The sequence below is a fragment of the Monodelphis domestica genome, chromosome 2, assembly GCF_027887165.1.
Source record: "Monodelphis domestica isolate mMonDom1 chromosome 2, mMonDom1.pri, whole genome shotgun sequence".
NCBI lineage: Eukaryota > Metazoa > Chordata > Mammalia > Didelphimorphia > Didelphidae > Monodelphis > Monodelphis domestica.
In genome coordinates, this window is record NC_077228.1 from 212,277,635 (window position 1) to 212,292,302 (window position 14,668).

At 43.4% G+C, this 14,668-nt stretch overlaps 1 protein-coding gene across 6 annotated transcripts in view; it reads right to left on the bottom strand.

Moving 5' to 3' along the window:
• Positions 1-14,668, bottom strand: part of ITGB4 (integrin subunit beta 4) — a 50,845-nt gene that overhangs the window by 21,239 nt on the left and 14,938 nt on the right. For all 6 annotated transcript variants that reach the window (XM_056817130.1, XM_007482639.2, XM_056817133.1 and 3 more), the window contains exons 11-18: positions 13,643-13,807; positions 13,334-13,410; positions 12,901-13,103; positions 5,730-5,833; positions 5,365-5,463; positions 5,052-5,181; positions 4,467-4,589; positions 3,771-3,874 (exon numbers count right to left, since the gene is read on the bottom strand). In XM_056817130.1, coding sequence (XP_056673108.1) covers positions 3,771-3,874; positions 4,467-4,589; positions 5,052-5,181; positions 5,365-5,463; positions 5,730-5,833; positions 12,901-13,103; positions 13,334-13,410; positions 13,643-13,807 — 1,005 coding nt within the window. The remainder of the gene's footprint in view (positions 1-3,770; positions 3,875-4,466; positions 4,590-5,051; positions 5,182-5,364; positions 5,464-5,729; positions 5,834-12,900; positions 13,104-13,333; positions 13,411-13,642; positions 13,808-14,668) is intronic.

Sequence of the window (14,668 nt, forward strand, 5' to 3'; positions counted from 1 at the left end):
CCAGCACCACCTAGCTGCCTCAACAACCTTGAGAGGTAGGTGTTATTGTTATCCCTGTTTTACAGGTGAAGAAACTAAGGCAGAGGATAAGTGACTTGCCCAGAATCACATAGCTAGAGTCTGAGATGAATTTAAATTCAAGTCTTTTCATGTCCAGGCCTAGTGCTCTATCCACAATATGTACCTCTTGTCTCCCTTGGATAGGTTGCAATATCCTTGTATTTTTGGTGCCTAGTCGTGTCTGGCACATAGCAGGCACCCAATAAATGCTTCCTAATTGACTGATGGATGGGTCTGTGGGGATCCAGTCTTCAATGGTGTAAATTTCAACACATCCTCCCTATCACATCCTGAACATTCTGTTCTCAAATCCTTTGGCTCCTTTCCCCATGACTAGTCTTTCCTTGCAAACCCTGGACTAATCCCTATACATCCCTCCTCCTCTGCTCTTATTTGAGTTGTTGAACAGAGCTGGAGGAAGTCCTGCAAACCTATTGACTGAAGCCACTAAGGAAGGATTTTATCTAATCTCCACTGGACCCTCACTACGGTAAGGAAATCCCTTTACTCCTCCCTAATTGATGTTCTATCTTCAGTTCAAGTCAGTACTTCCCCTTTTTCTATCCCCTCCGCTGAGGACTTTGCCTCATACTTTAATGAGAAAATTAAGGTCTTCTCTGGGGGCTTTTTATCATCGACATCTCATAACCTCTTGACATCATCAGTCTATTCTATCCTTGCTGCCTGGTGGAGGTGGTCCTTCTCCTCACCAAGCCAGCCTATATATGCATGATTCAATCTCCTCTTATCTTCTCTAGCAGAATGCCTCATTCTTTCTCTAATCTTCAATCTCTCCCTATCTACTGGTTCCTTCCCCAGTGCAGGCAAACATGCCCAAGTCTCCTTATTCTTTTATTTTTTTAACCCTTCCTTACCTTTTGTCTTAGAATTAATAGTGTGTATTGGTTCCAAGGCAGAAGAGTGGCAAGGGTGAGGCAATGTAACACAACTAGTAAGTGTCTGAGGTCAGATTTGAACTCAGGTCCTCCTCTCTCTAGTCTCTCAATCCACTGAGCCACCTAGTTGCTCCCCAGTCTCCAAAAAACTCTTGGCTATCATCCCTTCAAGCTGTCATTCCATATCTTCTGTCTTTCTCAACCAAACTCTTGGGGAAGACCTCTCTACCCTCACTGCCTCACTTCCTCTCTTCTCAGTCCTTTGCAATTTGGTTTCTAATTTCATAACTCAATTGATTCATTTTTTTTTCTAATTTTTTTTTCTAATTTCATAACTCAAATGCTTTCTCCAAAGTTGTCAGTCAGCTCTTAGTTGTAGAATCTGCATTGGATGGCCTTTTCTCAATCCTCATCCTACTTGATTCTCCCATGCATTTGACACTTTTGTCTTGGATATTCTTTCCTTTCGGACCCCAACCTAGCAGAGTTTTCCCAATACTGCTCTCTCTAGATTCTTCCTCTGCTTGTCTGACTACTTCATCTTAGTCTCTTTTGCCAGGATCATGAGTCATATCGCATCCCTTAAATGTGGGTATCCCCTAATGTTCTGTCCTGGATGCTCTTCCTACATTCTCTCTTAGTGATCTCTTCAGCTTCCATGGGCTTAATTATTGTCAATAGGCTGATGACTCACAGATTTATATGTTATTCAGTTGTTTTAGTCATGTCTTACGCTCTGTGCATTTAGGGGAAAGATACTGGAGCGGTTTGCGATTTCCTTCTCCAGCTCATTTGACAGATGAGGAAACTGAGGCAAACAAAATTAAGTGACCTTGCCCAGAGTCACATAGCTGGTAGGTATTTGAGGCCAGATTTGCCATTTCCTTTTCTAGCTCATTTTATAGATGGGGAAATTGAGGCAAACAGGATTAAATGACCTTGCCCAGGATCACACAGCTAGAAAGTGAGTCAGATTGAACTCAGATCTTCCTGGCTACTTCTCTAACTCTCATGTTCTTAAAATTAAAAGGTTGGACTAGAAGACTTCGGAGGTTCCTTTTAGGTCTATAGCTACGATGCAAGGTCTTTGAAGGCAAGGATCATTTTTGCTTTTTCTTTGGATCCCCAGCACTTAACTCAGTATTTGGCACATAGTAAGAGCTTAATGGAAGCTGGGTAGCTCAGTGGATAGAGAGCCAGGCCTAGACATGGGGAGTCTGGGATTCAAATCTGGCCTCAGACACACTTCCCAGCTGTGTGACCCTGGACAAGTCACTCGACCCCCATTGCCTAACCCTTACCTCTCTTCTGCCTTGGAACCAACACACAGTATTAATTATAAGACAAAAGGTAAGGGTTAAAAAAAAACTAAAATAAAAACAAGGGATAAGGGTTTTTTTTTTAAATGCTTATTGGTTGGTTGGTTAATTCATTGAGCCCCTGATCCTATAAGCCCTTCACAGGCAGGCCCTGATCTACTTTTCTTTTTCTTTTTTTAAAGCCCTTACCAAATTTGTCCAAGAATCAATTCTAAGACAGAAGAGTGTTAGGGGCCAGATAATTGGGGTTAAGTGACTTGCCCAGGATCACCCAGATAGTAAATATTTGAGAGCAGATTTGAGCACAGGTTCTCCTGACTCCTGGCCTGGTGCTCTATCTGCTGCACTATCTAGCTGCCCCACCTACTTTTCCATATTATGCCTTTTCATTTACTCAACTGTCCAGCCATATTGGCCTACTATCCTCTTTGCATTCCTTCTTCACCTCTGCTTCTTAGATACCATTGTTTTCTTCAGGACTGAAGTGCCACATTCTACCTTTCTGGATTCCCCAGTTGGTAATGCTGTCATCCTTCCTAACCCCTCCCTCACCCTTGGTAACTTCCTGTTATCTTTGCATATTTTATGGACATCCTCATGTATGTACACATGGTTTCTCCTGGTTAGGTTGCAAACTCCTTGCATCCTTAGCACCTGGTATAGTGCCTGGCACATAGAAGGCACTTAATAAATACTTTCTGATGGATGGATGGGTGGAGCTGTGATTTGATCAGCATGGATACAATTTTCATTGGCATAGTTTGCATCCCATCCATCCTGAACAACTCTTGTTCACATCCTGCCATAAATCCTCCAAAGGTGTCCGTCTTCCCAGTGTAATAGAATTCTTCCTCTAGCTCTCTTGACATTTCGTGGGGACCAGTGGATTGGTGGCTTGTCCACTGGTTATTCCTCTCCTACTACATGACTCTCTACCTCCTTTCTTTAAATTTTTTTATTATTTTTTTTAAACCCTTACCTTCTGTCTTGGAATCAATACTGTGTATTGGTTCCAAGGCAGAAGAGTGGTAAGGGCTAGGCAATGGGGCTCAAGTGACTTGCCTAGGGTCACACAGCTGGGAAGTGTCTGCAGCCAGATTTGAACCCAGGACCTCTGGTCTCTAGGCCTGGCTCTCCATCCACTGAGCTACCTAGCTGCCCTCCTCTACCTCCTTTCTTAGTGTTATATCAAAGGCATATATCTTTTACATCTCTTTGCTGCCATTTTGTTTTGTTTTTAATCGTCTCATCTATGATCATCTTCTGCAACTGATCAGTCTAATTTCTTAAAAAGTAGGCCTTCATCTTCTATATCCTCATATAACCTGGCATAATGCAGGGCACACACAAGGCATCCAACAAACGTTAGTTGGTGGATTGATAAACTGATTGATCTGGAACCATATTGAGAGACACGGTAAAGCTGGGCCCTGAGTGAGTATGGTCCAGCAGAGTGGGTCAGGAAGGTAAGGGGAGCTAGAGATGGGGGGCTTACCTTGCAGCAGGCACAGTACTTCCAGCAGAGCAGAAGCAGCAGGGCCAAGAGCAGCAGGAGGAAGAGGAACAGGGGGATGAGCCACCAGAAGCTTCCAGGACAGTCTAGGACCAGGGGCAGACACAAAAGTTGTAGGATGGGGAGGGGTGGGAAGGAGAAAATCATAAAACAAAAAAATTATAGAATTTCAGTCTGTCAGGACTGTCAGAAACCTTGGGAATCATCTAGTCTAATTATCTCATTTTACAGATTGGCAAATTGAGGAGTAGAGAGGGAAGTAAGTGACGTGCCCAGGTAGATCAACTATGGGGGCTGAGGGTGGGGCTGCAGCTAGGTGGCTCAATGGGTAGGGTGCCAGGCTTGAAGTCAGGAGGTCTCTGGGTTCAAATACGACCTCAGACACTTCCTAGCTGTGTGATGCTGGGCAAGTCACTTAATCCTAATGGTCTAGCCCCTACTGCTCTTCTGCCTTGGAACCAATACTTAGTATTGATTCTAAGACAGAAAGTAAATGTTTGAAGAAAAAGAGTGAATTGGGGGAATTCTTTGGGGAAGAACAGAAGGAAATCAACTTATTTCTAGGTAACTGGATAAACCTTTCCCCCTAGTCCCACTTGGGACTAAGAGCTCCCCCCTTTCTTTTCTCTTAGCCTCAGCTCTAGGTCATTTCTCTCCATGGACCTGAATGCTACTCACCCTTCTTTTTGTGCACAAGGACGGTGCTATTGGCCCCAATAGCTTCATTCCCTTCCACGGTATAGCTGTACGTGCAGTCATCATCCTCATCACGGAAGGAACAGTATTCCATCACCTCTTCAGCTGTATTCAACACCACATACTATTCATTAGGCAGAGTCCTGAGCTATGTATATGGCTCCTGCCTCTCAGTTCCCTCTCCAAGGATGGGAGCGGGACAAGGTAAGGAAGTGCATGCTATGCCAGAGAGCAAGTGGGGCAACGGTCTAAGTCTAGGGGGAATCTGCCTTGGCTAAGTTTTTCTGAGTGGATGGGAAGGGCAAGTGTGGTCTGAGTCCCTAGACACTGCCCAGTGAGGATATATGCTGGGCATGCTTTGAGAAAGACATTCCACTTTAAGGAGGTCCCAAGGCGCTTTGCTGGGTACCCAGCTTTGCCTAGGGCTACTCTGAGAATTTTCCTAGCCCAGAGGGCAGATCTTGCCCATCCCTGGTATTACTGGCCATTCTCCCCTGTCCTCTCCCAACCTCCCTAGGGTTTGCTCACAGCAAAATTATTATTATTAATTCATATTATTATTATTACCTTTCTTCAGCTCCTCCACCATCTTCACTCTAAAGTTACAGCTATCACACTTCTGTCCCTTCTTCACTCCTGTGCCCCAGGCTTGGCATTGAACACAGGAACGCAGGTCCTCGCATACCCCTAGGGGTACCTGAATGGAGAAGCAGGTAGAGATGGGGCTGGATGGGTGAAGAGGCTCCTTAAACCCCAGAACAACCACCTTCAGGAGAGCCTGTTTGATCCTGTCTTGCCTCCCACCCTCTAGCCCTACTCCTGTGTTCCTTCATTCCCCAGCCCCACTCCTTCCCTCTGCCCAGGCCCACTCTGGACTCACTGCGGAGTAGCTGATCTCACAGGTGGTATCGGTATAGAGGGAGACCTGGTCACAGTGGCACCGTCCACACTCACAGTGGCCTCGCCCATTGCAGATGCCCTGCAGGAAGAGGATCCAGTACCCTGACCCTCACTCAGCACGCAGAGAGTCCTAGTTTATCCAGGAGCCAAGGCTCTTCTGGCAAGAAGACTTCACAAGCCTCTGCCCTCCCAATCTCTCTCCAGAGGGTAGCAGAGATGGCTACAGTTCTCTGGTGTTTTGCCCCAACCTCTAAGAGATTCCCAATACCCATTCCCAAGGAATATCTTCTGCTCATCTGATTGATACAGCCATAATGACTGTGTCCATCCAGTTCCCAGTCCTACCCCATTGCTGTCGATGCAGGTGGCGTTGCTGAGGGGACACTCACAGCTCTTCCCTGTCCAGCCCCTTTCACACACACACTGGCCCATGGAGCAGCGGCCCCTGTCTGTAGGGAGGGTGAAGAAAGGAAAAGAGCTCATACTTCCTGTCCAGTCTGCTGCCCAATGGGGAAAACAAGGGGAGTCGAACCTTGCTAGCTATGGGACAGCTAAGGGTTAAGAAGAACGATTATAAATCTAGCCAGGGATAGACTTGGGGTAAGGGTCATCCATCTATTCATCCAATCCCTTAAATATATCTAGTGATCCAGAGAAAGAACTGTGGGAGTGGACACACAGAAGAAAAAACATTTCCTTGATCACATGGGTTGATGGGGATATGATTGGGGATGTAGACTCTAAACAATCACTCTATTGCAAATATTAATAATATGGAAATAGCTCTTCATCAATGACACATATAAGACCCAGTGGAATTGTTCATTAGCTTCAAGAGTGGAGGAGGAGGGAGAAAAGAATATGAGTCATGTAACCATGAAAAAATCTTCTTAAATAATTAATTAAAATTTAAAAATAAACAAAAAATAAATAAATGTATCTAGGACTGGTATATGTCCAGGCATTTCTCTGCTAAAGTTTATGGGGAAGATACAGAAAATGCTTATGCAGAGGCATAATGACAACAGAGTAACTAAGACTTTTTCTTGGGGCACCACAAGGAAGATGAGGAAGTAAGCTTCTTTCCAGGATGGCTGGTCTACTTCTTATTCATAAATGTCTGGAGACAATCTTCCCCATATCTCATGATCCTTTATACCATTCCCAGAGTTCCAGTGCCTCAATATCCCTTCATTCCTTCAGAGGCAACTTCCTTCTCTAACTCCTGTGAATGCATGGGAGCTTATCACTTACACTCTATATTGCTGAAATGCTGTCTTCCCAAGAGCAGAATGTCTATCTTCTTGGCTGCTACCAAATAGTTTCCCTTATTATTTTTGCCCTAGGTAAAATATCTAGTTGCGCTCATAGTTGTCTGCCTTGAAGAGCTTTCAATCTTGGAAAGAAAGTAAAACTTCTATAAAATAATTATGTGTTAAAATACGTGCAAAAAGAATTCAGAGGCAGCTAGGTGGCTTAGAGGATGGAGAGCCAGGCCTAGAGTTGGGAGGACCTGGGTTCAAATCCGACCTCAGATACTTACTAGCTATGTGACCCTGGGCAAGTCCCTTAACCCTGTAGCTTAGCCTTTGCCTATCTGTCTTAATGCTTTTAGGACAGAAAATAAGGTTGTTTTTGTTGAAAAATAATCTGATTCTGTGCAACAAAGCCACCAAAATGGTCACACTGTCTAACCACGTGATCCCATGGCTGAAGGTGAAGTGGTGGTAGTAGAAATAGTACTTTGTATTTTTGTAACTCTGAAGTGACCATGAAGGCTGCCAGAAAGTGTAATTTTCCCAGCAACCCAAATGGCAGATATGGGTTTACATTTTCACACTCCAAGGAACTCTGATTTTCATTAGTGTGGGTGAACCCTAAACTAACACAGATCCCAGTCTTCTTCATGAGTTTCTGTGAATAGAAAAAAAAGACACCCCAAATGGAAACTTTCCATAATAAAAATCTCTAGACTTCACAAGGTTGTTCCTGGGACAACAGGCATAAAGTCTCTTGCCAAGTCTATACTTAAAAGTCTTTTCTGTTTGGTAGAATTTGTCTGTGTACTGCTGGCACAGGCTTTGAGAACCCAAATGTCACTTCAATACCATAATGAGGCCCCAGAAAAAGAGCAAGTAAAAGAAATAAGGCAAAAGAGGGAAAAATTTATTTGTACAAAGAAGTTTATAGCCATCATATCTACAATAATAACAAATGACTAAAAATAAGGTAAAGTCCAGTGACTGAAGAATATCAAAATACTGAGATATATTGATGTATAAAAAATGACAAATATGAAAAATATACAGCTGTGCAAATTGTCTATGAAATAATGTAAAGGTAACAAAAAGGACCCAAAATGATAATTATGTATTGTAACCTTTAAAACTATATATGTTTATGAATATGACCATGTCATCAGCAAGGGCTGCTGAGGAAGTTTAATTTTCCTATCTGGAAGAAGTCTGAACTATTGAGAGATGAGAATCATGCAGGAGAGGCCCTTAGGGAACTTTGGGTCTCTGTGGAGATATGTGGAGAATATGGATGCTGGCCAGCAGTGGGAGTTGATTGAAAGTGATTGGCAGATGGACTGCTAAACTGACTTTAATTGTGAGAAGTCGGAATTTGGTCTGGCTCACTTATTGGCTTAAGGAGAGTTTGCCTGAGTGTGCTCTTCTGAGCTGCTGGGACCTGATGAATTTATCCCTTCTTTATCTCCTTCCCCTCCTGCCCTGCCTCATTACTGCCTGTGAACTAGCATGGCATTATTTACCCTTTGGGAGTTTCCTTTCTTCCTAATGCCTCTTTTATTTGCAGTTTGTAGCTTTATAATGGATTTAATCTAGATAAAGATAAGCTGACTAGCAGCATTCTGAGTGTGTTAGCTACAAAGGAGTGAGTAATAAGAGGAAACACTGTAGCCAGAGGAGATCCCCCCCCCCCCCCAAATGTTCTATAGAACAAACTACTTTCTCCTCAGTGGATATGGAAGGTAAAGATTTCTTTCCTGGTCTGGGATCTTGAGATTACTGAGTTCTAAGAATTTGGGGCATAACAAGTTCCCTGAACTAGCACAGGGAAAGGCACAAAAGTGAACCCCTGACACCAACTGCCCTGGACTTTAACGATAAATATTTAGAGCCAACATTAAGCTTTTTGGTGGTACCAAGAAGAATTTTATATATGTATTAACACACATGTTAATTTATCATTATGATGACTGGAAGAAGTTATAACAATACCTATTAGCTACTATTGATGTCTGTAAGTAAGTTTATTAAGGCAGAAAGGGGAAAAAAATCTGATGATGAGGTGGATCTTATCACCCTTTTACAAGTACCTTTGATCTTCAGTTTCTTCATTTGCAAAATGATGGGGTTACCTTGGATAACAGCTAAGATCCCTTCCAGCTCTATATCTGTATTCTTAGGGTCCAACTCCCTCTCTACCTTCTTCATCAAATTGCTCTTATAATTATCTGGTCTTCAATTTCTTCCTATCTCCTGATTTCTTCTTCACTGCCTATAAACACTCCCGTTTCCCTTATCCTTAAGAAAATAAAAACACTCAAGTTATCATTATATATCTTCTCCCTTTTAAAGCCAAATTCCTAGAAAAAGTTATCAACACTCCTTGCCTCTACTTCCTCTCTTCTCAATCCTTTGTGATTTAGCTTCTAACCTAATTACTCAGCTGAAATTTCATTCTCCAAAGTGGCCACTGATCTCTCTCTTTTTTGAAAACCCTTACCTTCCATCTTAGAACCAATATTATGTATTGTTTCCAAGGCAGAAGAACAGCAAGAGCTAGGCAGTTGGGGTTAAGTGACTTGCCCAGCATTACACCCCTAGGAAGTATCTGAGGTCAAATTTGAATCTAGGACCTCCATAGACCTGGCTCTCAATCCACTGAACTACCCAGTCTCCCAGTCCTTGATTTTTTAATTGCAAAATCTTATTCTTGACCTCTGGACACTTTTGACCACCTCTCTTCTTCACATTCCTCTGGGTTTTCCTGATACTGCTCTCTTTTGTTTCTCCTACCTTTCTGTTCCAAGGCTCCTTTGCTGAATCATCATGGATAGCACATCCCTTAAATGTAAGTGATTTGCCCAGGGACACACAGCTAGGAAGTATCTGAGGCCAGATTTGAATCCAGGAATTTCCATCTCTAGACCTGGCTCTCAATCCACTGAACCTAGCTGCCCCACATCCCTTAAATGTAGATATCCTCTAAGTCTCTGTCCTAAATCCTCTTCTCTCTGGTTCTTGGTGACTTCTTCATCTCTTTGTGAATTTCATTATTATCATTGCTGTTGATTCCCAGATCTAAATATCTAGTCCTAATCTCTCTCCTGAGCTTAGTCCTATATCACTACATCCCTATTGGACATTTTAAACTATATGTTCCTTGCATCTATAGCTCAACATGCCCCAAACAACTCATTATTTTAAAATTTTTATTTGTTTATCCTCAAAGAAACCCTAGGAGGGAGGTGGTATTATTCTCCCTCATTGTTTTTAACTCTCACCTTCCATCTTAGAATCAATATTTTTTAACACAGAGGAGCAGTAACTTAGGCAAAGGGATTAAAGTGACTTGCCCAGGGTTGCACAACTGGGATGAACTCATTATTTCCCCCCCAAAAAAAACTATACCTCTTCTGAGTTTCTCTATTTTTATTGAGTGCTGTAAGGCAATGGTTATAATTATTTATTAAATATCTACTTTGTGCCAGGCACTTTGCTAAATTCTGGGGATACAAAGAAAGTTAAAACACAGTTTTTATCCCCAAAGAGCTTACAGTTTAATGGGGAGACAACATGTACGCAATTATTTACAAACAAGTAATATAAAGGAGAAAAGTAGATAGTCAATAGAGGTAAGGCACTAGCATTGAGGGGGAACAGAAAAGGCTGAGTTGTGGAAGGTGGGATTTTATCTGGGACTTGAGGGATACCTGGAAGAGTCACTGGATCACAGAATTTGTGGTGTATGATGAGGTATAAGAAGATTGGAAGCAGTTGAGTGAGGAGAGAGGTTTTGAAGAGCTTTAAATGCCAAGGAGATGATTTTATATTTCATTTTGGACATGATAGGAAGCCACTGGAGTTTACTGAATAGAGGACTGACATGGTAAAACTTTTACTTTAGGAGAATTAATTTGATAGCTAGGTGGAAGATGGGCTGGAATGGGGAGAGATTCCAGGCAAGACCAACCCTCAGGCTAGGTATGAGGTGATGGGAACCTGCACCAGGGTGGGAGCAGGGTCAGAGGAGAGAAGGGGGCATATATGAGAGATGTTAGGAAAGTAAATTGACAGACCTTGGCCACAGATTGCCAGTGGTGGCTGAGAAAGTGAAGAGTGGAGGATGATGCTTAGATTTTGAGCTTGGGAGACCTCTACATCAGGGATCCCCAAACTTTTTACACAGGGGGCCAGTTCACTGTCCCTCATACTGTTGGAGGGCCGAACTATAAAAAAAAACAAACTATGAACAAATCTGCATATGGCTGTCTGGGATAGTAGAGGCTGCAGTGCTGCAGGCTGTGATGGGCCTGTCACACCTTGCACAGACCCATCACTGCCACCACTATACCGGGCAGCAGTATACACAGTGCAGAATCCCCTTCCTCAGCTCACCATGCTGGCGTCTTCCATTGTGCAGCCACATAATCCTTTGCATGGCGCCTTGTTCTTGTTCAGTTACTCTCAGAACAAGGCGCCATGCAAAAGATTATGTCACCAGAAGTAGTTCTGTATGTGAGTGATGCCACACTTTGTGGTGCTGTCACACACAGTCCTCCTCTCACTGACCAATGAAAGGTGTCTCTTCCGGAAGTGCAGTGGGGGCTGGATAAATGGCCTTAGGGGGCCACATGTGACCACAGTTTGGGGACCTCTGCTCTACAGTAATAAAGAAAGGGCAACTAGGTAACTCAGTCAATAGAAATCCCGGGTTCAGATTTGACATCACACTTCCTACTTGGGCAAGTCATTTAACCCTCATTGCCTAGCTCTTACTACTCTTTTGCCTTAGCATATTAATTAGAAAGTCATAGAAGGCTTGCCTTGCCAGTGAGGACCCAGTTGAACTTAGGTAACATCAATTTGCAACAGACCCTGTCAGCACAATTTTGTGAATTTCTCCCACAGAACTCAAGTATCTAACCTGTATTTGCAACTTCAGGATCAACCTTCCCACTCTACATATTTCCTTCCACTATACATATTAACTCAGTTGCCAAACTTAGGTGATAGGGATTAAATTAATTTAATTCAATTTAATTCAATGCCAACAAACTCATTTTTAATCTTTCCCTATTTTCTGGTTCCTTCCCTACTGCCTATCAATATGCCCATCTCTCCTCCATCTTCAAAAACCCTCACTTCATCTATCCATCTCCATGAGCTATCATCCCCTATTTATTCTCTTTTTAATTGATTTAATTTAATTAAAAATACTTTTCGCATCTGTCTCTTTTTCTCTGCCTCTCACTATCACTTACCATACTAGTTCAGGTCCTTAGCACCTCATGCCTAGAAGACTGAAATAGCCTCCTCAAATCTCTTTATTACAATAATTCATCCTCAGCACAGCTGCTTTTCCTTAAGTCATGGTCATGACTATGTCAGTCAGTCCTCTACTCAACAAACCCCAATGTCTCCCTTTTGCTGCTTGGACAAAATGGATTCTTCTCTCTTTGACTTTTAAGGTCCTTCGTAACCTATCCTGAACTTTATTTTTCCAGTTTTCTTACATGGTACCCCTTTACACACCCTATGGGTCCTGCCAAACTAGCCTTAGCTATTCTTCACACATAACTCTCCTCCTGTCAAGACAATGAACATTTATTAGGCACTAACAATGTGCCAGGCATTGTGCTAAATACTGGGGATTTAAAGAAAGGCAAAAAAATTATCCTTATTCTCATAGAGTGCCCATTCTAAGAGGGAGACAATATATAAACATCTACACAATATTGTACCTATTGACACACACAAACATACTATGCCTATCCATGCCCCTCATGATGTTAAACTGTAAATTCTTTATTTGAAAATCTTTAATTAATTTAGAATGTTTCCATGGTTACATGATTCATATTCTTCCCCCCCCCCCCTTCCCATAGCCAATGCGCAATTCCATTGGGTTTTACATGTGTCATTGATCAAGATCTATTTCCATATTACTGATACTTGCATTAGGGTGATTGCTTAGATTCTACATCCCCAATCATAAATTGTAAATTCTTTAAGGGCTGAGGCGGCTTCACTTTGGACTTTTGTACCTCTAAATCCTAGCATAATACCTGGCACACAGTAGGAACTTAGTTTGTGGATGTATTATTGATTGAAGGAAGGAATGAAGGGAAGGAGAAAAGTCAAAGAAAGAACAGGAAAGGAAGAAACGTAAATGGATCTGGTTATAGATGGGGGAGTTCAGGACACAGAGATATCCTTTTCTCTCATTCTGATCCCCAACCTCACCTTCAATCCCTACCACTTACCATTGCAGAGGAAGCCTGAGGTTCGAGGACACTGGAAATTGTCATACTCGCAGAACTGTCCATCATAGCGGCTATCTCCGTAGCACACGCAGCGCCCACACTGGCATTCTCCTCGCCCTGAGCAAACCTTGTCATCCCCATCCCGTATGCAAGGCTTGGTGTCACTTGTAGAGCCCGTAGAGCAGTTACAAGTCTTGCCACTCCTGGGAAGGGCCAGGGAAAAGCCAACTTTTGGAGGGGGAATCCCTTTCTGCTCTCTCCCAGTCCCTCCATCCATCTTGCCCCACCTTCCCTCCTGCGTCTGGCACACCTTGGTGCTTCGAGCATTGAGACCTGTTGGAGTGCAGACTCCGCTCTCCCTATCTTCTTTCCATCAAGGACAGGGTGACTCCAGCAACCCGGCTCCCCAGTTGCCCCACTCCCTGATACTCACCAGCCCTCTTTGCACATACAATGCCCACATGTGAAGTTCCCATTGAAGTTGCATTTGGCTGACAGAGGCTCGCTTTGCTGTAACGAGATCGGGGTGTCAGTTAGCCTTTCATGGCCCTTGGTGGCGACCAGCCCTCCCCACCTGGCATTATTTCTCCTGAAGGAACCAAGCCTAGAGCCAGGGTGGCAGCAGGCAGTGTTCACATACCCCATGGGAACAGCGGTCACAGAACCACCCCGGCTCCCGGCTTTTAGCTCCACGGGTCCTTTATCCAGATATCACTCTGGTTTGAAAGCGCTCCCTACCTACCCTCTCACAAAGGCACACGTCGCAGATGATGCCGGCATCGATTTTGAGCCCATCGGAGAAAGAAGGCTTCAGGTGGATTTCACCTGTCTGGTCCTCAAGAGGCAGCTCGCACACATGCTTCCCGTCTATGTGCTCCATGGCCCGCAGCTGTATGTGGTAAGTTCCCTGTAAGAACAGAGCCCCATTAGAAAGGTCTTTTTCCTCAAGAAGTCAGCTGGGACAAGTGCTCTGGAGGCCCTGGGGGCATGTGGACATTTGGGGTTTTTTTCTAGAGAAAAAGGAACCCCAGGATACTCTTTTTAAAAAAATTTTCTTTTTTTTAAAATATATTTTATTTGATCATTTCCAAGCATTATTCATTAAAGACATAAATCATTTTCTTTTCCTCCCCCCTACCCCCCATAGCCGAGGCGTAAATCCATTTTTTTTTTTGAACCCCAGGATACTCTTATCCAACAGCCTGGTCTTCTAACGTTTGTGGAATTCTTTAAGGGCTGAGGCGGCTTCACTTTGGACTTTTGTACCTCTAAATCCTAGCATAATACCTGGCACACAGTAGGAACTTAGTTTGTGGATGTATTATTGATTGAAGGAAGGAATGAAGGGAAGGAGAAAAGTCAAAGAAAGAATAGGAAAGGAAGAAACATAAATGAATCTGGTTGTAGATGGGGGAGTTCAGGACACAGAGATATCCTTTTCTCTCATTCTGATCCCCAGCCTCTCCCTCAGTCCATTGCCACTTACCCTTGCAGAGGAAGCCTGAGGTTTGAGGATCTGGAAATGGTCATACTCTCAGAACTGGAGCCTTCTCCTGTCTAAACTCTGCAGCTCATAGTTCTCTGAAGTTTGGGGGCAGTGGGATAGGAAAGGACTACCTGATCTCTCCTCAGTCCTGGAGGATAATTCTATTCCATTCAGGGCAGAAACCCATGAGGGCCAACTCCTTATCAGGGCCTGAACCTAGACTAAGTTCCTGCCCCAACCCTGTGGCCAGTACATCTCTCACTTGCCAATATAGGGGGCAAC